Source organism: Apteryx mantelli, chromosome 13, assembly GCF_036417845.1.
Source record: "Apteryx mantelli isolate bAptMan1 chromosome 13, bAptMan1.hap1, whole genome shotgun sequence".
Taxonomy (NCBI): domain Eukaryota; kingdom Metazoa; phylum Chordata; class Aves; order Apterygiformes; family Apterygidae; genus Apteryx; species Apteryx mantelli.
The window spans coordinates 17,906,947-17,929,437 of NC_089990.1; the positions used below are offsets into that span (position 1 = coordinate 17,906,947).

At 43.6% G+C, this 22,491-nt stretch overlaps 1 protein-coding gene across 2 annotated transcripts in view; it reads right to left on the reverse strand.

Annotated features, from left to right (window-relative positions):
- The window catches only part of IL1RAPL2 (interleukin 1 receptor accessory protein like 2), a 405,544-nt gene extending 383,257 nt beyond the window's left edge, over positions 1 to 22,287 (reverse strand). The window contains exons 1-2 of one of the 2 annotated variants that reach the window (XM_013946318.2): positions 22,239 to 22,287; positions 8,036 to 8,136 (exon numbers count right to left, since the gene is read on the reverse strand). In XM_013946318.2, coding sequence (XP_013801772.1) covers positions 8,036 to 8,117 — 82 coding nt within the window. In that variant the 5' untranslated portion in view covers positions 8,118 to 8,136; positions 22,239 to 22,287. Of the gene's footprint in view, positions 1 to 8,035; positions 8,137 to 22,238 lie in introns of those variants that run through there. The other variant, XM_067304228.1, reaches the window with a different exon arrangement.
- Between the last annotated feature and the right edge of the window lie 204 nt (positions 22,288 to 22,491).

The following is a 22,491-nucleotide window of genomic DNA, read 5'->3' on the forward strand; positions in this document are numbered from 1 at the left end:
CTTGTGGCCCTAGAGAGGTTGCACAGAGCCACGAGAGCCAGCAACCGCTCTCCTGCACAAAACACACGCAGACGTAGCTGCTGCCCGACTGCGCTGGGGAACGAGCGGCCGTGGAGAAGCTCAAGGTATTTAAACAAATACACACAGAATACACATTCCTGAGGGAAGGAAGAAAGTGGGGGACGGCTCTGCCTGTCTGCCCTGAGCAATACTGTGAGGCGCACAGTGAATTTTATCGCCAGCGCTGGCAAGGGGGTAAATTTGAAGGCCACCACAAACACTCATCCAACCACAGCATCAGCAAGTCACGCACCTGAACGCGTGATCGATGAGCTCAAGATCTGAGATGGGAAAGCAAGCTTCCCCCAGCCTCGGCAGCCTGCAGCACCCAGTGCCCACAGGCAAGCTCCCTCCACACCAGCAAGGCCCCAGGCCCCCAGTGCTTGGGCACGTTGCTTGCAAGACAGGATCGGACAGAATAGCTCAGCAAGGGTATGCAACCTTGCCTTCGGTCGTCACTTTGTGCCCTGCTAACTCTGCCTTTGTGTCACAACTGGCTGCAAATGTGGACCAGAACCAGGCCAGACCCTGCCGCAGCGGTCACACGGAGGCCACCTGAGCCAGCGGAGGCAGCCTGCCCCACGGAGAAGGGGGCCATGCTGAGTTTGGAAAGGATCTTACTAGCTCAAGAAACGCATTCCTTTTCTTCAGCTGTCTGCTCGCTCATACGCCAGATGCTACTATGGGGTGCACACTCAATTATTCAACAGCTGCAAGTGAAATATTTAAGAAATGAGTTACTAATGGACAGCTTAGAAGGAAGGGGTACTGGGAACAGAGAGGTACTAATTTACACAAATACAGCTTGACCCTCTATGGGAGCTACTTGGGAATCATTTTCCCACAGCGCTCAGTTAGGAGGAAGATGAAGAAGTGTAGTAGAAGAAAGAATCACCATACATATGGAGTCCACTCAAATTACTGTTATGAAGATCCCTAGAAGTGCTGTTAATGAAATTAAGAAACTGGCTTTATACCTAGAAGCCTTCCTAACCAAACAGCCTCGGGCTTGAGAAACAGACTACAATCATCCACCCGGCAAGGCGGACAGAGCCTGACCGGTGGTGTTAGCCTGTCAGGGAAACCATTTTCTCAGCGCCCAGCTCCTAGGAACTCTGCCTCCTGGGCCAATCTTTTTCTAATACAAAGCTCACGTTTCAATAGCTATAGTCCCTGCTACTCCCACAAGCCTACCAAAACCTGCAGGTATCTCCTCAGTGCCCTTGGTCCTCCCCTGATGGGGACAACATCCAGTCAGTTCCTATAAAGCCCTTCATCTGTTCCTTAAAAGGACAGGTTCTCCAAAGGAGAGCCAAATTATTCCAGAGAGGTTTCCTGACATCAGGAGGAGAAATACAGAGAAGTGAAGCCACTGACACCACCTCTTCTGAGGCTGACAGCATGACACATCGGCCCTTTTACTTCTGTGCCACTAGGCTTCATTTAGCAAAGTGCACAACGCGCCTGCTTAACCCACATTCCCAAATCCAGGCAGCTTGAAGGCCTGCTCCCAAGCCTTCCATACAACCCCAGAATAATGTTATTCATTGCAAGGAGATGCAACAACAGATCTGTGCTACAACAGCAGGTAAACTAAGAGGCGGGCTGGCCTTTCGCTTAGCCATTCCAATACTGTGGGGCTTTTCGGTAAAGAGAGAATCTTTAGCAAACATGCTGAGCTCGAAGGCAGAGTTCTGGGTAAGCTTCTGGCTGTATTATTTATGCTTTCATTTGAACATTACGTAAGACAGTCCTTCCAAAAATATTTTCATGAATGAGAAAAAACAAAACATGCCAGAACAACTTTACCTGTCCCTCGGCACAGTCAGTCTCAGAGTAAAGACATGACCTAGGACTCACTTCCTTAAAGCAGGCATACTAGAAATTTTGAAATGAAAGTTTCTCTTAAAATTTCCATTTGGAATAAAAAATAAAAAAAACAAAACATAAAAAATAAAAAAATTAAGACACCTTGATACAGGAACTTTTTCCAATGAAAAAGTCCCATTTTGGAAAAAAGCATTATCCAAATAAAGGCATACGGTTGAAAGTTCTCACTCACGAAGGCATGTCTCATGTTTCTCTTATTTCTCCCTATCCCTAATGATCCTGCCTTTGTGATATACTGCAGTTTGAATGAAATAAATGGACACAATTAAATTGTTCCAGATACAGCTGTAGTTTCCCCTTTTGGAAAAGGAATCTAGCTTTAAGTACCAGTTCAATATTTTAATTGCTTTAATTATACATGAGCTCATTTTAAATGAGTGCAATATTTAAACACTCAAATTTTTAGTTAAGATCAATATTTAAACCACATCAGGTTGAGGTCGTTAAGAAAAACCGAAACCTTTAGCAGATTATTTCCACTCTTGTTTTTCCTCTGTGCATCTCCCTTCTTCTCCACCAGCAAACAGAACATCTAAACACTGCCAGCTGTCACCCAGATAGGCCTGTCTAGCTGTAATGTCGCTTTCCGTCTGGAGACAAGAAATCCAAGGCTGAGAATCACATAATGAGGTGCAGGCGCTACCGGTGCTTCACAGCTAGCTTGCTGGCAGCCCCCTGAGACCCTACTGAGCCCACGAGCCTGGCTCCTCCTCGTTTCCCACACATCCAAACTGAACAGACAGAGGGCAGCCACAAACCAGCAAGCAGAAGCGACTGTATGTAAGAGAGACTGTACATTCATTCATTGATGACAGCTTAGAACAGGGTCGATCTTGACTTTTTTTGTTTGCTGGGGCTGCGAATAACTTATGATCTTCAGCTCCAAATATATATATATATATATATATATATATATATATATATATCAAGTGATCAGTGTGCACTAAGTAGTATTGCCGAGCTCCAACTTCCTCTATGCTTGCATGTTATCTGCAGGACAAGAAAGCTGAAAAACTCTCCTAGATTGCTCATGCTTCAGAAAATTGGAGGGTTCACAACCATGCATTTTACAGGATGGCCAGAAGTCAGCTCTTCAGGCAAATGTAATTGCAACAAAAAGCAAAAAGCAACTGTAAGTGCACATCCTGCAATTCTTCACGGGCCCCTTCCAACGAGAGCAATCGACTTCTGAGAGTTAGGCTCCTCCAGGATATCTAAGCCATTCCAAGCACATCCACGAGTCACCTCTGAAATACACACACCTCCACTTCCGTATATGCAATAGTTTTCATGGCGAAAACCATCAGGCAACATTACAGGAAGACTGAGCTTCACAAAAGGGAGCAGAGGAAAAATCCCAGGCTAGTGTAGCAACAACCAGCAGGGGAGCGAAGGTCTCCTGAAACTTCTACAGAAGACCACAGGAAATTGTTGCAAGACAATGAAACATGCAAGGCACGAAACATGAAGTCAGTAAGCCTTAAATGAATATAAGAAAGCACTATGTCCCCACCACTGTAACATCAATTATAGCATTTAAAACAACTTGGCTATGCCTGTGCACAACAGAGCATGATGCTAAGTCAATCCCCTCTCTCCCACAGTCAGAGGCAGCTGGAGGGTCTCGGGGGCACACTTGCCCCTCGAGCACACAACTGCCTCCCAGGCAGCCCTGAGAGGGAGCAGAGGAGGAGGCGGCGCAGAAGCCCAGGGTACATCCCTCCGCCACAGTACAGGGGAGGAGACTCCGGCTCTGTGGCCTGGAGGACATACTAGCACCAGGCCTGAGCCAATTAAGCCCTGCCTTGCAGAAAGACCACTTCCAGTTCTGCAGTGAGCAGGCTCATAGGAAACTCAGCAATGTCTGCCCCATGCTCCACTGCACAAGGCAGACATACCCTTCGGAGCTCAGGAGTGCTGGGATGGGGTATTTCAGCTCAGCAAATAAATACAACAACAAACCGCGCCAATTATTCACGAATGAAATTATGTCTAGTAAGTCAAACAATCTATAATCTGAAAAATCTTTTGCTAAGAAGTGCACTGATTTTTTATTGGTTTTATATTCCTGCTAAAATTGTGCAAAGCACTACATATAAAGGGCTTGGGAAAATAAGTCATTTAATCAGATTAAAAGGAAACCCCCTATCAGCTGGGAACCTAACAGCTCCCACATCCTCCATTTTTTTGCTTAACATCCACTTGTAAAACTTTTCTAGGGTATCGGTAGGGCTGCAGCCCCAGCACTAGCTGTTTGCCGAGTTCCACTTCTCAAAGCACAAGAAAAGGACGGACGACCTGCAGCTTTCAAAAAGGCTTCTTAAGAAATGCTTGTGAAACTTAAGTCAACATTATATTCACACAGATGCTTAAGGCAAACTGTTCTGTTCCCACCGCAAACAGCAATCACTACTCTGTAGACAAGACAGATTTCTTCTGTAGCATCTGGAAGCTGCTGCCTGTAAAGAACAATTTGATTGGCGTAATTAAATTAGTTCATCCATTTTAATTATTTTGGCACAGTATCTCAAACAAGAAAAAGCCAAACAAGTTCGTATTGGTACAAGCATTTATGTCATTTTTGCAGCACTGGAAGGTACTCTGAAACCTATCTGTAGCCATCACATGCATTCCTGTTCTACAGACATCTGTACCTAGAGCAAAGGGCAAGTAAAGGACATGGGACAAATCTCTTCTCTTTCAGTCTTGCTCTTTTCTTTCCATGAGGACTGTTTCTCAAGCAAGCTTTAATTGTATGCCTGCAACTGGAGCACCATTTCACCACCTTCTTTTTCACATCTAAGACCCTCCACTCCTGATCTCTCTTTAATGCCTCTTGCCCAGTCCCTGTGCACTGTCTGCACTTGCTGTCTGGAGCTCTCATCCTCTTTTCTCATCCTTCAGTTTCTCCCCTTGGGTTTCCATTCCTTGACATCTAACAAGTATTTTCCCCCACCTGCTCCCGAAGATGCCTTTCTAGCCAAACTCATATTCCCTTTTGCCAACTTCAGTTTCACTGATAAAGCTCTTCTGGACATTTTACCCTCCTAACTTATTTCACTGCCTTAGCTTTTGTGATTTCTTCACAATAGTTGAAGACAACACTGCACCTTCTCAGTGGCCCACCCTAAGTTCTCTTCAACTTGTAACTCTCAGATTCTTCCCAGTCTTTAAATAAGATATATTTCATCATGGGATATTATACACATGCTAGTCAACTTCATATATATTCTTGTATTTAACAATAATCATAATTCTGGTCATTCATGCAATAATTATAGCTGTTATTTGGAAAAAGTGGCAGTCTACCTAGGTCAGTGAAGACACACATACCCTCATTTTGCTGGTTTCTTGCCCTAGTAACCCAAACCTGTCTTTATCATCAGTGTCAGCATTTTCCATGCACAGCTTTACATAACTGCCTGTACAGCTTCCCTTCACCCTTTAAGGATGCTCACCAGTTTAGATGTCCCCATACTGGTGGCCAAGACCCAAGACTACAACGCCCAACCAGAGCAGTGCTGCTGAACACCCTTGTCTGTAGGGTGTCATTTGGGCACACACACACTCCCCAGCGCTCTTCCCCACACCCTCTGCGCTCTATACCAGCCCCACATCTTTTACCATTTGCGTGCTGCATCCATCATCTCTGATATTCTATTTAAACAACAATACAAACAGTTAAAGCTCAGAAGCCTCTTGAGCATCTGTCCCTTCACACAACATCCTCTGACAACACACAACATTCAGGAAAGCTTCAAGCAATCAAGCGACAGCCCTTCACGTGTAAAGAGCCCTTTCAGAGAGGCGGTCAAATTATCAAATCACAGGAACAGAAAATGCATTTCACACACAATGTAGTGGAAGAAGGGGGAAAAAAAAAACACAAAAACAATAGTTTGCTCCACACAGCAACTTAAAATCAGCATGTATGAGAGAATGAATATTGAAAGGTAAAAGCCAACTGCATGATTATGTACTTGCAAAGAAACTCTAATTTTACCATACATGCATTTCTCCCCTTCATCTTATACTCATAAACCAACTCAAACAAATGCAAAGAAAAAAAGAAAACGTTCACTAGAGCAAGTTATATTTAGCAATAGGCAGTCTAACATTTTGAAGTGCTTCTCTTAACAATACTCAACCTGAATTGATACCAACAACTACTGCCAATAACACAAGGCATGTTGCAAAGCCAGTCAAAGCAAGTGGCTTAAAAAAAAATAAATAAACAAACTAACTAAAATATAATTAAAAATAAAATATCAGCTGAATGATGCTAGATGCTATAATCACAGGCATTTTACTTCTGCAGATATGTACTTCTGATAAAGGAAATGCAAAGGCCCTTCCTTGCAGCCAGGTGATGTTGGCTGGCATCAGTGAATGAAGGCTGCCTAGTTATACAGATGACTGATCTCACAGGGGTTCCCATCCAGGCCAGTGAAATCAGTGGGTTTTTTTGGTTTGGGGTTTTTTGTTTTTTGGGGTTGGTTTTTTGGGGTTTTTTTGTTGTTGTTGTTGTTTTTTGGGGGGGTGGGGACGACACTTCACTGCTGTCAGTAGACTTTAGATCAAGCTCCGTGCTGTAGCCAAATCCCGATCTCCACAACCACCCCCATAGGATGAGGAGGGCTCAGGTCCTGCAATAATCATGACAAAAGGCTGTGGACTAGCTGGATTTAGCAACACCCATTTATACTTCCTAGCCCAGCAGAAAAAATTCAGCCTAACATCTGGTGGTTCCAAGAGTAACACTATCCCTCCTTGCCCGGGAAATGCATCTTAACCTTACTATGGATGGTACAATAACCTTTTTTCTTCCCTTCTCAAGAAATACAGAAATTAAACTTAAAACTGGCCACACCAACTAAATTAGTAACTTCTGTTTGTGCCTGTACAGCTAAATGTCTTGGCTGAAGACACTGAGGACAGGAAGCTCAGTATAAGCCCTCACACTCACATGCATAGCAACTCAATTATTAAAGAAAAAAGCTTGTGTAGTTTATACACAATTAACCTAATAAGGTATATAATGCTCATTTCATTGCCATCAAAAAGTGTACTTAGTCCCCACCTAACTTTTATGGCCTTAGGTTCGTATCCACATGGAAATTATTGTGGAATAGGTTAGTAAGCAAGTTTAAAAGTATGACATCTATGCTACGCTACCTCCCTGTACAAACATGTGAAATAAGAATGGGAGTTATTTCAGAATTGCAGCAGTGTATCAGGTTATCTTCCCACATAGACAAGGCTCTGGCAGATTAACAGCGCTATGCAACACTGGAGCTAACCTACTCGTCTGCCTAAATTCCCTCCAAACTCAGAGCTTGCTTCAGAGAGGTGAATGGTTTCAGATGAATCTGTTCCCATTGAGAAAAGAGGGCTGCAGGGACTAAAGGTCACTCTCAACTCTCAAGACTACAGACGAAACATTCCCCCCCGAATCAGCTGTCTATTCTGGAAGGAATACTTGGATGCCTCTCTGAGCTACTCTGCTAATATTAGTGGGTTTCAAAAGCAGATGTGAACATAAACCAACTCCCGTTTCCTCCCACTGCCAGAACAACACGAGAGTTTTGGCAGAAAGCTCCAAAACTTTCCTATCTAGGCAGGAAAGCTCTTCTCAGTTATCCTGCATGTGATCAGATACATGGCTAGAAAACCTTTTGGAAGATGCCCTTCTAATCTAAAGAAAAATCATCCAGACTTAGAAGTCATCAGGAACCACATCCACAGTTAAGAAAATGTGTTAGTGCAAGTACAAGTTACGGTATTAAAACAATGACAACTTTATTAGTATTTTTGTGGGTTTCCAACCAGATCAACTTTTTTTTTTTTTAATAAAATTTAAGGATATTTTCAAGTAGCTTAAGAGATCAGAAGTCACATCAACACAACCTTACAGTGATAAAATTCATCCTGTAGCATCTGGTAAACAGACCGTATTGGTTATGACATTTTTTTTGCAGAAGAGAACAAGACATATACATGCAAAACAAAAAGCAGACATCTAAAACACTTGATTGCATGAGCACTAAATCCAAATTCAAAAGTAAAAATATTTTTTGTGACTTACCAGAATTTCTCTTTGACACGAACTTCAAATTCATGCTGACTACAGTACAGATCACAAGAACCAAGAGAACAAGAGGCTTCATCTTTCACTTTCTTTGACAGCTGAAACGCAAACATAGTATGAAGTCTGAATCACAGCTCTTTGCTACAACAAAGCAGCAGCTACAGTTAAACATTTCTCAAAGAACCATTATGGGGCAATAGCTTAATCTAGTGACTTCTGGGTTCATTTTTATGCAGAGGTAGGAAAACATAATGGTTCAAAGTAAGTGTCTATGAATAATTTCTCTCTGAATATCACATAAAAGGTTTTTTTTTAAATGACACTGGAAAATATTATTTTGCTTTTGAAAAAAGAAATGAAAACTTAACTGTTTATGTGAAACAGTATGGGTCTAATCTAGCAGATTTTTATAACGAGGAGACCCCGCTGGCCATAATTAGTTGCCTCACACAAATCAGCCACATAGTTAAAACAAAACAAAAAAACAAAACACACTTCACAGTATTCAGCAGAAGATAAGAGTAGGCTATTCATATAATTTCTCTTAGAAACCTTATTGTCCCACTGGTGACACTGTAAAAGCTCCTGCAATGAATTATGCTATTCCAGAAATTTCTCCTATAAAATGAAGTAAAGACAGGTGAATGAAATTCAGAAGTCAATGAATGCAGGTCTCAGGATTCTTATTAAAAAGATAAAATGAGTCTCTCCTGTGAATTTTACTGTCTACTTTATATTACATACTTAAAAAGAGAGAAATATAGTTCAAAATTGTAGTTTGAATTTTATATAATCACTGGAACTAATTCTGTTTTCATTCACAAGTGCAAGGTCATTCAAGAAAACGTAGCCAGAGTGAACTAAGGCTCCTTATGGGTATTTAAAAACAGCTATAATGGATCTGAACCCAGCTAAAGTCCTTACATATAATATGTTTAATTTTAAGCTAGAGTCCTCAAATAAATGCTTAGCTACAGAAGCCACCACTTGAAGTCACAGGTTTTTCAGTGATTTGATGTATTTAGACCCCAGGAATTCATCTCCATACCCGATACAGACTTCATACAGACTTTAGATCAGATCCTTATTCTCAGGTAAAGAGAAGAGCTTTCTATATCAGCATGAAAAAAAATTGTAAAAACCAAAAGAATTAACCAAACATTTTAAAGCAGGTTAAAAAAAAGAAAAAAAGAAAAAACAGAAATAGGTAAAACGACCCACATAAACAGACAAGCAGGAAGCCAACAGAGCAGAATCGTTCCTGATGCGTTGCACCACGTGGCTGCTCAGCCCTGGCACGGCCAGAGCCACCCGCAGCTCAGGGACCAGCTCTGAACATTGGCTCTACATGATAAAGCAGCAAGGGAGAGTGCAATGTCCCGCAGTTCTCTAAAAATCATTCGGTTTGAGTTTATTACATCAAATATTCTCCCTTTGTAATTTTACTACCAGACTACTGTTGTGTGAAGAAAATGTAAGGAACCATGTATAATCTTTTACACGACAGCAATTATGCTGCTATTCAATTATTTCAAAATTACTACCGACATCTGAATTTTTCACCCTCTCACCCTGCTGTACTTACTGTAAGCTATAAATAGGAAATTTTTTTTTCCCCCTGAATTCTACAGTCCCCAGAGCACTTTATGCCTATTGATTCCCCAGAGTAACAGTGCTAAAAAACTAAAGGAGTATGCAAGGAATAATACTCAGTGAAGGTTGTCTGAAAATAGTTAATGACAGAATTAGTATTCATTTTTTCCTTTACCTCTCCTTGGAGTACCAAAATCCTGAAACAAGCAAGGCCATCTTGACAAGAGAGCTTAAAAAAAGTAATTGAACTAAATCTTTTGACAGATAATTGTAATGATGATGTTATGCTAGAATGATTTTCAAGTGTAGCTTTGCAAATTACTTTCTCCACTTCCCTCCCTTCAGTTATTACAGCAGAGGTATGAAACTCCTAGGTCTTTTTTCATGTGGATACCACCCCCACCCCAAAAAACTATGTTGCATCAAACACTTAAAATTTCAAAGCAAGTTCTGCTAAACAACATTCACGCTAGAGATGGGGGAAAGTTCTTGGTTCTGTCAGCATCAATAAGAGATTTGCTTTTCGAAGTCCTGGCCTCACCTAAGCAAACAGTCTCTGTACCTGCACCAGCAAAATTATGAAAATCCAGCAGGAAAGGGGCAAGACACTAACCCCAATAGCCAGTCGTTTATAGCCTAGCCCAGAGACTCAGCTTGTGCCACCTTACAGAGCCCCACTGAGGCTGGCAGGAAAATGCAGATCAGAGTTGAGGTGTCATCTTCGCTGTCCCAGCTGGCTAACCAGAAGAAAGCAGGGTCAGTCACACCAGTGCAGCTGGTGGGCCAGCTGGTTACTATCGCCTCCTCCTGAGGCATTAAATACTATAGACAACAAGGCTGTTTAAACAGCCACATCACACATTATTTTTTAACATACAAATTGACAGAGAACGTAAGGTACTGTAAAAGACATGTTTCGCACAGAAGAATACCAAGCAGCCAAAAGAGGGAGGGTTCCACATGTGCAGGACATTACATGAGACTGAAGTGTTCAGTAAGAGATTTTGGCTACTGAGCCTGCCAAGACTCCCGGTGGGATCAGTCCTGGAATTCCCTCCTCCAGGCCATGCACTTGCACAGCAGGGTACTGGGACGAGCCAGGATTCAAGGCAGTCTTCTGTTAGACCTACTGGCACATCTCAAAGTCAACAAGTGGGAGAGTGTCTATGATCTCATGAAGGACCTGAATTAAACCATACTAGCTTGCAGAGATATTAGATGGGATAAATCAATTCATATTCAATATCATTTTCCTATAATTGAGACACTTTCCTCCCAACAGTGTTGATCTGAGCTGCAATTACATCTAAATTCCAAGCATCCATGAGACATCTCTTTATGAAAGGTTAGCTCCTGATCCATACAAATACTGGAAAACATAGGGAAGGGGTTACACACCCACTGTATTTACAAGAAAGGAAAAGAAACTAAGCCTCAGGGTCCAACATTCTCATTGATTTTACCTTATTTATTTCATATACACGTGGTCAGAAGTAGGACCATGTTTATAGGGTTTGATTTAAATATAACCACCTAAACGCCCACACAACTTGTGCATTACAAGAAACACTGGATAGCCACAGAGAAGGGACATCTGTCCTCAAAAGCTGAAGAGAAAGAGAAGGAGAATCTGCCTACAAGTTATGCACCTCAATACTTCCCACGCTTCCCAACTAGCAGTTGCAGCACTATGCATTTTTAGCATTGTCAAAGCATCAGTTAAATTCTTACACTACAGCGCGCGGGAGAGCCGTGCTCGGTGGGTAGTACGCTGCCTTTTCATTTACAGCAGTATTGTCACCAAGAGACTGAATTCTGGCTCTCCATGGAGGGCTGAGCCCAAGCTTAATCTACTGGCACTACCAACCTCCAATCTACTTTAACTTCCTGTGCCACCATAAAACCCTCTGGTTTGAAAAGGCATTTCATATAAAAAGCAGGTTACAGCTAGGACTTTGAAAGATTTCAAAGTACGCACTTTAACAGAATTTTACATTAAGGTTTCTTTTCATTCCAGGCAATCTCCTCTCCTCCTTGTTTCTAGCTCTCCATGAAACAGCTAAATTGCAAAATCCCCCAGATCCTTTTCCTGGTACAAAGACATGTTCTCTTTTTTTTTTTTTTTTTTTTTTAAATAAGTCTGTTTCCATTCAGGGTATCTGTATGTCATAGCAAAGCTTTTATGAAAATGCATCTCATTTCTCTCCCTTCTCCCCTTTATTTCAAATTTTGGGACAAAAGATAATTCTGGTCACTTTGCCTTCTGATTGCCCATGCCTCCCCATCTCCCTCCCTTCCACTGGCACACACGACAGATTCCAAAACATCTGTAAAGCTAAGGACTGCATAACTTGAAGACTAGGGACTTAACGACTCAAGATGGCCAAACTACATCACAGAAACAAGCGCTCTTGTCATTAGAGGACTAAGACATAATGGCCACATCCTAAATGGAAAAAACATAAACTAGGTCTGGACCTGGGGATATCTGGGTTGACACAGGGACGTAGATGCATCAGACAGACCTTAACTCACTAAGCCTGTGTGCCGAACCAGCTCCCATCTGAAGCTGCAGCCAGTATTACCTTAACGTTATGTCTCAACATATGCTTCTTCCTTTCTCTCACAAATGGGTAATACCAGCAAGCATTTTATGTACACTGATGTCTACATAAGGGACTTGCGCTGGGACACTGCCATGCCCGCTCACACACCCAACCAGCCCAGGCACAGCTGGAGACAAAGATTTAGCTTCACAATTACCTGAAACACGTGATGAAGCACAAGATAGCAAGACCTACCACCATGGTGCCGATACTGGATATTCCAATCTATTAGCAAAGAAAGGACACACCCCAAAAGGAGAGAACAGCCTCACAGGTCAACATCCGATCTGCGACAGTGCAGAGCAGCTTTTGCAGAAACAACAGGCACCAGAAGCAAAGCCGAGAGACTCTGGCGAGCTTGCTGCTTGTCAAGTGACAAATGTTCCCTCACAGACACCAAGCAGCACTTCCCCAAGGAGCTGCTTAATCTGATTCGGCCAACTCCAAGCAGCTGCAAGTAGGGGCTCACAGCTGTAACAAAACATAGTACACTGCTGGGCTCATCTCATAAGATGACGACTGAGTTTAGGACCATTCCCAGGACAGCAAGGACAGAGTCTTACTTAACGCAGATATAGAAATGCCGATTACAGCTAACTTGCCCACAATTACTGGGGGGAGGGAAGAGACACAGAACAAAGTGCTCGCTGAGAAGGCTAAAAGGATCCCTAAGAGAATGAATTTGGCCCTTGTTGGGACCTACAAGGTTGCATTTGCATGTAGATAAGTAAAGGAAGGTTGCTGTCATTGGCTGGGTGGAGAAACATAGTAGAAGCGAGGTGCAACGACCTTGTTCTCAATCATTCAGCTGATAACAAGGCCATCCCTTCCTCCTCCTCCTATTTGATGCTGCAAACCACAGACTTCAGGCAGCTTTCCCAGTCTCTGCTGTAAGCACCCAGCAACTACAGGGGGACTGGGCTGCAATGCAGCATAAATTCTGTTCTTCTAACAGAAATCCTGAGTGCCATATGCTGCCTAATGCCCTTCATCTGTATGGACAAACTTGGTAATTTCTTCTGAGTCCTCAGAAAGAAGGGCTTGGGAAACTCTACTATTTTCTTCACATACTGCTTGCTGTCCCACCACCCCACTCCAGCTCTCATAGCTTCCAAGACTCAAAAGAATTTCAACTGACAAGGTCAGGAAATGTTTAGAAAGAGGGAGGAAACGGGACCGTCAATATTCTGTGCAAGCCCAGCACTGAGATTCCCAAGTCCTTGTTTTCGATACAATTTAGTTGTGCTCTGATTTCTACCATAGGCTTTGTTTTTAAAGTGTTCCTTTTTAAGAGAAAGCGAGAGAAGAAAAAACGTGTATGTGTGCATTTAGGCGTGTGTGCATGCACAAAAAGATTTGCTGACACACCACAGGGCTCTGTAGATTCTGGTTTCTCCCCAGAAGTTGCGATGCAGAAGGTGCTCATTAAAAACAGAAGCCCACCTCTTTAGTGGTTTCCAGTTGTCAGGTTTTGTTGTTCAGAAGTCTCAGGGAAATAAATTACTGTTTTCACCCAAGACACAAAGGATGAAATGGCAACAGTAATTCTTTTGTCTTCTTTACAGTATGCTGGATGCTGATTTATGTTCATTTCTTTCCAAATCATTTCCTCACTCCACTTTTTAAAGGCTTTTAATTTTAACAAGAATTCTCTCTCAGATCTTCTCTTCTTCTTTTGCCAACACACCAAACTTTGAGCTGTGTATTACTGAAGGATTTTTAGTCTATGCAGTATGCTGGATGGAAGCAATCCACAGCAGACACCAGTCCCTTTTTGTTGATACCTCAATCTCACACAAACTCATTTAAAATCAGAGATGAATGCTAGTTCAAATATCATAACTTCAGCTCTATTTGGTATGAGTAATGCACATTCTTCACTCTATTGCTCAGTGAGCATCAAATAAGATTTCATTTTTGCCTAATTCACTGTGCATCTTCACCATCATAACCAGCCACTTAAGTTGTCTAAATATGCAATGAACATAACTAATTCTACAGGGCAGTTTGCATTCAGCATTCTTCTTGCTGGATGTGAGACACTGCTCCACTGGGCTCAGGTCCTTAACTAAATACACATGTGGCTAACCCTCCTGTGACGGTGTGCTCCTTTCCCCCTGCAATGTGCTTTCTCCCCCTCAACCTGACCTCCCTGTAAACAGCACGTATGCAGGGGCTAATTGAGCATGCACCAACTAAGACACATCTAGCATGCAAGTATGACTATGAGTCAGTTATCTCCCCCCCATAAATAGGGGGCAGCCCAGAGCCCATTGAGCTCTCCTGCACGGCAGTGGGCTGCACTGCAGAACCTCCTTTAGAGCAGGGACGCCTCTCAAGGTTACTCCTCGAGGTTGAGAGATTCCTCACCTGCGACAGATCCTCAGTAAGTGATTAATAGCATGCTGAACTTTTGCGAACTTCACGAAACTTTGCTGAGATGCATCTCTGACTAATAGCGCACATAATCCCTTAGGCACAAACCGCTGACCAAGTCTGGGACTAAGATTGGATCCAGCTGCACCTAGGCTCCTCTCAGAAGGAGTTTAGAAAGCAAGGGGGTCCTTTCTGAACCTCATGACTCAACGGGAGGGTCTCTGTTGAGCATGCATCTGACCCTGTCCTTCATGCAGTAAATAACTAAGTGAACCTTGCCAATCGAATCTCGTTAAATCATTCTTATTTATGACTGAACTTTAAGTCGCTATCTTACCGCAATAAACATAGCGCTGCTTCCCTCTTATGAGGGAAGTGCATCGCTCCTTCGTAACACCTCCTCGTCCGACTGTAATTCTACAACAAATTTAAAACTAGGGTAAGCGGGACAGGGCTCTGAGCAGTGCTCACTTTGCGTGCATTGAAAGCAACTAGCAACAATGAGGCAAAAACTAAGATGTCTGGGGTTACTACTAGCTCCACAGTGCATAAGTTGCATGGTGGTAACACAACAGGGAAAGAACATGATGTTGTCCTGAGCAAGCATGGGGAACCACTACTAAACATACAGCACCTGACAGGGTCACAACATTGATCTGTAATGATCCCACCAAAGGTTGCACATTTGGGTACAAAGAAAAAGGAACAAACTATAAACCCATAAATCTTCCACGATGGGAACAGAGTAAACTCAGAACCCTATCAGCTATTTCTGAAGAAACATACAGCACCACCACTTAGATGCTAATATTGATGTTTTGTCTGAAGAATTTTTAATGCTTCCATTAAAAAGTTGCTATATTTTAGGGCTGCCTTTCAGAAGATTAAATGCAACACCTTAAAACTCCAAAAGACATCTTACCAGATAACTGTAAAACAAGAAACAGGCTTGCATGGCAGGCACAAGAAATGCTGTGGACAGTTTCCACAGAGTAATATGTCCCATTAACATTTCCAATACATATCAGGCACCTGATTTAACAACAAAAGGTCACATACAGCCTTCTCCTGTAAAGCTGAAAGCAGCTACCAAAGGTTTTCAAATTCCTTCATTCCCTCTCCCACCAGGCTTAATGGTGTGATTCAGTAGTTTCCTTATGGAAGCACCAGACAAGAGTCCGACTCTGCTGAGTATTTATGCAAGAAAAATGCCTCTCAGCTACAACTGCAGTCTGATTTGTGGGTGCAAACCTATGGAGCCCAGACAACAGTAGACCCTACAAGATCCAGGGAACCACTTTAGGAAAAGATGAAGCTATGGCTGCATCAGTCCACAGGGAGTGTCACAGATGCCAAGTGCTCCAGTTTCAACCCAGCCAGTCCCCAACATGATATGCTTCCTAAGGGTCTTTGCTAGACTACGGATGGCCAGCTCAGCACCAGCTCAAATCAGACCATTTGAGAAGCAAAGCACCAAAAATATGAAGAACCATTTTCAAGTTCATCAGGATTAAGCTCTCTTCCTTTGGGGAGGGAATATCAACTCTGAGCACCTTCTTTTTGGGGTTGCCTGTCTAACTGGGTAGAAGCACTGACCAATGCAGAATACAACAGCCCTGTCCAGACTTTGAAACAGACTGCGTGGAGTCAGTCCCTCCCAGCACAGATGGTTCAGCAGATCTGTCATCACTACAGCAAATCTTGGTTTGTCAATACCTTTGTAAATTGTCCTCTTGCCTGGTATCTTGATGCCTTTAATGTCTCTTCACTTCAACCCCCCCCCGCAGGCTCCAGAATAAGAAGCCTTCCTACTCTGGGAAGTCAGAGAGCAGCATCCAGTTCCGCAGACTGCAACGGTGGGGTGGCAGTCCCTTTGGCAGAGCTGCCCCCAAGGGAGAAAGAACCTGAGCTAGAGCTTGCCGAAATGTGTACTGGCGCATTTAAGGCCCAAGCTAAAAACAGTCTCCTGGCTGCAAAAAGTAGAAGTGATTTTAGTCATGTTATAGTGGCAATAAAACTCAGCGCTATGAGCAAACTGTTGGTATGTCCTGTGCAGAGAAAACCTGCGAGGTTTTAATGCAAGAACCTTTTGCTGTGAGACTTTCTAATCCAATAGCCACCTAAAACAGTGTTCACTTACAGCAGCAGGAAATAGAAACATCACCTGCAATATTTCAAATACTGATAAGGATTCCAATATCTACAGAATCAAAATACTAACCAAAGTGATTATGAGTGTGTGATACAGGTACTCAGCTCAATCTTTGCTCAGAAAATTCAACAAAAACCTGAGCAGCCCATCTTAACAGATTTGTGAACCAAAAGAACTAAAACCATTCAACACTAATTACCAGCAAGCACTATCAGCTCACACCACACACTGGCCTCAATTCCCTAAGCAACTCACACAGAATCCAAATTTGTCGCATCTTCAAACTAGATTGATTTTAAATCCCTGAATCCTACTCCTCTTCTCCCTAATTGCAGGAACTCTTGCACTTGGGAATGCAGAAAGCACCCATAAGGAGTGAAAACAAGAACAACAAAGGAATGGGACAGTTAGCTGTTATATTTTTAAGCTTACTTACTGATGCAGTGCTACCCTGGATTCTACAGAGAACTACTGTTCTGGCCTTAACTTTGCAATGTCCTAACTGTACATCACAAGATGTACAGATATGTTTATCCAGTATCACCACTTTTAAATTTGAATACCCAGACCTTTTGTAAATGTTCAAAGTGAAATACATGTTGCAGGAGGAGGATTACAGCTCTACTTCAAGCCCTTGTGGTTATGAGGTCAACATAATGTATCTATTAATTTACAGCCTTTTTTTCCCCTAGAGTAGGAGCTATTAATATTCTACATATATTTACTTCTGCAAATTGTGGTTTAATCAATACAGTACCTCAGGCAATGTGAAGTACTGTAGGCAACACAAAGATTGTCAGAACCATAGATTTTATGTCTGCAGAGCGGGGCTTAGCTTCTTACCACTTCACAGAAGTACTCAGAGATTATAGAAAAGCCAGCTGCAGGAAAGAGGAAGACTTGAAGATGGTCTACACTTGGAAAGCTAAAGTAGTACACTAGCACTGGGGAAAGAGGGGGTGATTTTGAGAATCAACTTATATCAGCACAAATCCTAAAGCCGATGCAGCTTCAGCAAAACTATTCCCAAAGCAGAGTAAGCTACAGCAGTAACCGCAACCACACTCCAGGAAAGAGAAGCCACAATCCACTGCTATGGATGACCACGTACGTTTCCAACGCTGGCAAACCCACGGGGCAACGTCCTTGAAGAGCAGACCTCTCAAGGGCACAGAGAAACTCGGAGGCAACTCTCTCCAGACCCAACCTATCCTGATAGTCTGCCCCAGGCTGTGGAGGAGCTCTGCTCTGGGAAAAGGACTCTGAACCCTGGTTTTAATTTCTCCAGGGAAAACCGCCAATGAGAGCTCCTAGGCTTTGGAGTTGGCATAACCCAGCATGCTTAAAAACCCACAGCTTAGCCCGACTCTGGCTCTTCAGTCATTCACGTCTAGAGCAGACACCACTGCTCGGGTCAGTAGCCTCATCCTGCTAAGTGCTTTGGATGATCTCACCTATGATCACAAGTCTCCTCTACAAAGTTTCAAACACAAAAGGAGAAGACCTTTCAGACTGAAAGAGATGAGAAAAGTCCATTCTCACCCACACCAATTTCAAAACTCACCACTTCTACATCAACAAGAAAGGCTTCCCATTCACAGCAGCATATGCAAGAGCATTATTAGGCCAAAAGATTAGATGTTTTACTTCTTTCATACTCATACCAACCTTGTTTCCCAAGCAGCTTTTGTAGAAAAGCTGTTAAGAATGAAGAGAGACAGTTCAAACAGAGGTCCCAATCCTGAAAAATGCCATACTCCTCCCCTTCCCAACACTACTTCTCTCGGTTCCCTTTGCTTTTCACAAGGCTTGTTGCAGAGGTGCACAGCACACTACAGAACTAGGTTTTAGACTGAGCTACCATCTGCATGCTGAAACATTCCCTGGTTTTATAGAGAAACTGCTTTTACAGACTCTTAAAACAGTACTCTTTCCGGGACCACTCAGAAGATGGACTGTAGTTATTACAGATGTCAGCCGTGCCGAGTTTATTGTTGCTCATATATGCATTCACACCTCTGTGATATTTACACAATAACAACATTTGCACTATTCACGGCAAACCTGGCCCACGTTCACTCCTACACATCAATGAAACAAGCACCAGGAGAACACAACTCTGCTCACAATGTGCTTAGAATTTTATTCCTTGATCTCATTCATGGCCACATGGTTCCCTAACTAATACATAATGCTCAAAGTAGACAGAATTAGCAGAAAAAGATGACATACCAGCTGTTATGCTTCTTAGAAAACACACTTTTGCTAATTCCAGAGAAGAGAAACAGGGCACTTTGCTCTGCCATTAGCAAAAGGCAAGTTGCTTTTACTTTATTCAGCACCATCTCATAGTACATTAGAGAAATAAAAATATTCTCAGTGAGCTGGGTTTTTTTCTTCTTACATAAACAGAGACTAGCCTTTACCTATATGTATTTTGCCAGGTCTGTCTGGGCAGAAGTAAGAATTTAACTAAGCAAGTAAACAACACCCCAGAATTTTAGAAACATGAGAAACTGCTTATAGAACAACATTACTTTTGGATATTTTGTGAAAATCTTGTAAACAATGTAGTTTTGTTCTGAATTGGACCAAAAATCAAGTTAAAATATGTATTTTATGCACCCTGAATTTGCTCTCTCAAATAGGCATCCCTGTTAATTTCATTGTTATAAAGAGCAGTGGGAAAGGGATGGAGGGAACCTGCTTTCAGCAGTGCTTTTGGGCTGGAAGGAGGATGGAAAGGAAAGGATGAGCAGAATGACCCTGCAGAAGTTTCTAGGATGCAGTCTCCCTCCTACTGGCTATCACTGAACACAGCACAACCCTCAGTCTTCTATCAACTCCAACGGATACTTGCTTCTGTCAAGTTCCAGATGGAACTGGAAGAAACCCTGGGCAAAGCCAGCAGCAAAATTTTCATTGTTTTCAGCAAGGACAAGATCTTTTCCCTCCGTATTCTTTTCAAGGCTCTTTAAAGGAAGATTTATTTTTAGTTGGGCATCCTGAAAAGCAAATGGCCCCTTAAAGTGCCTCCTTGTTTTGCGATAGTTTAAATGCTTACTTCCCCTTCCAGCACTAAAGACATCCTAATAGCTCAAAATCACATTGTTTGAGAAAGGCTTAGAAACGATAGCATACACTGTTTCCCATACAGCTCTTAAAGGCTGTTTAATAGCTGTTCATGATTTAACATCCCTTGATATTTTCAGCTTCAGCCTCAGTTTGAAGTGAGAGATTACTCAGAGACAAATGTATTCAAGAGCAGGAAAAGCCTATACATTATAAATGCTTTATTTGTACTGCTCGTTATAAGCACGAATTCTGAGCCCTTCCCCTCAGACACAGGGGCCAGCCCCGCCAGCCGGGAGCCCCAGCCGCTGCCATCCGCGGCAGCTTCCCACGACAGCCAGCCTCCTGCCAGCAGCGCTAACCAGCTGCTGTGCCGAGACGCTTCTAGGAACTTCTCCTCCTCCTCCTCCTCCTCCTCCTCCAGTCCCACAAGGACATCTCAATCCAGGACATACAACATTTTGATCAGACTGTTGTTGTCTCTCTCTTTCAAATGCCATACAGAAGGCACTGTTCCCTGTAGCTTTAACTGGAGAATTGTAACATGCACCCTTCTACCTCTAAGAAACAGCTTTGTACAGGCAGGGAACAAATATTCTGCCTGTGCAAATGAACCAACCTCTCACAGACCCATCCCAGCAAGAGAGCCTCACTTGGACACTAGTCTCATTCCCACGCTGGCACAGCATCCGGAGGGGCGCAGGCCTTGCACAATGTCCCCGCTTCCTCCCCCTTCTCTCCAGCTGCTTACCTGCACCTCTGCCTGCCTCCTCGTGCACACTGCCTCCGCACACCGGCTGCCCACCACTTCCGCGGGGAGCCAAAGCCATCAGTTGCCCTGCACCTCCAGACAGGTGCAAGCTTAAACCCTCACTGGCTCAAGCTTATCGCAAGGTGGCAAGGCACGCAACGCAGACAGCTAATGTGGTAACTCCTCAGCACAAATAAGAGCACGGGCCAGGCACAGCATGCTCCTACCTGCCTCTGCTTCCTCGCTCCCCTGCAGCTTCCTCTGGAGTTAAGTCTGCAAAATCCAGCTTCTTCTGAGGCCCACGCCTGCAGCCTCCATCAAATCAGGACACCTCTTCCTCCCTCTTCCACTTTGACTTCAGCCAGCCCCACAATCACAAGTAACGTGTGAGACACGAACAGTTCCTCCACTGAGCTCACCGTCTCCTCGTCCGTCTCTGAATCCCTCCTGACCCTCTCAGGCTCTTCTAGGACTTTTGTTCTGTTTTGAGAAGAGCAGCCCCCCACAACACACACAGGCTTCCAACAGCTTCCGCTACTGTACTGCTTCAAAGCGCTTCCACGAGACTGGCAGCCCCGGAGATTAAAAGCCTTTCCATTGCTCCCGCTCTGTGAGAAACGAAGCAGCCCCGACAGAGCTGGCTGACGCCACACATGCACAGAGGCTCCAGCAATTGTGCGGCATCCGCTAAAATTCACAAGTTGGGCACAGGCGTTGATGTGGCACACCCGGGTCTTTTTTCTTACATCTTGTGCAAACAGTTTTTTTTTTTCCTTCCTGTTTCACTGCTAAAGCATCAATCACCAAACAATCCGTTTCTGAAAACAAACCTCCTATGAGCTTCCAGGTACTGTGAAAGTAAAAGGGAGGTCTGCAGAGAACTCCTGAGCCTTACCGAAAAAAAAAAAAAGAAAAGAAAAAAGACAACAACAAAGGTTCTTCTCTCTCTACTGCGCCCACTTCCAGCCCAAGCAGAGGGGATGAGCATATGGAAGTCTTGCTATCAGTCAGCTAACAACTCTTTGCTTTCCCAAATGACTACCCTTTTTCAGTATCTAGGAGTAGGCCAGAAATGCCTGTAGGTACACACACACATACAGTCTACCACTCTGAAACGAAATGTGTTTCCTTACGTCTTCGGTGACCAGCTAGAAGATGTAGTTTGCATAGATGGAGGTCCCTCTTTGCTTACTTGGATCCGGAGTAAGCTCTGGGTACAAGCTGCTGCCTAGCAACACCGGCGTACTGCTGGGAGATCGGAGCATGCCCCCGGTCTTCCCACTGTACGAGGTCTCCTGTGCACACAGAAACAAGTTCAGAAGGATACAAGCCCTCATAATTTCTTGAAAAGCAGTCCTAGACATCACTGATTGCAACCCACTCTCAGCCATAGACTCACCAGATGCAGAAGAGCGCTGTCTGTGCCTTGGTGAATTGGCAGAAGTCTTCATTCCTCACATTTGCTGTGCACACGTTACATTCAGCAGGCTTACAGAGCCCAAAATCGAAAACCCCAGCCTCTCCCTCCATCTCCTCTCAGCTGCATTTCTACTTGCAACGCAAGAACTTGACTCACTGTCAGACAGCTTCATTCCCAGATCTACCTCCCGCCTCAGGTCTGGCATTAGAAAGGCTTTTCAGTCACAGTACCTCTCCGAAGCCGCCAGCTCCCCCAGGCTTGCTCCACCACCTTTGGCGCAGATCCCCTTCCCCCTGCTCCGTGCATGAGCAGGGAGGCAGTCCTCTGCTCCCGGAGCTGAGATATTTGAGGCAGACGCTGCCAGGCAGTTACACAGTTTTAGCCCTGCTGAGAAATAAAGTCCCCTTTAAAGTTCCTGCAGTGAGCGTTTTGGGTGCATGCCGTGCACCTGTGAACACAGCCACGCTAATGCAAGGTCCAGGC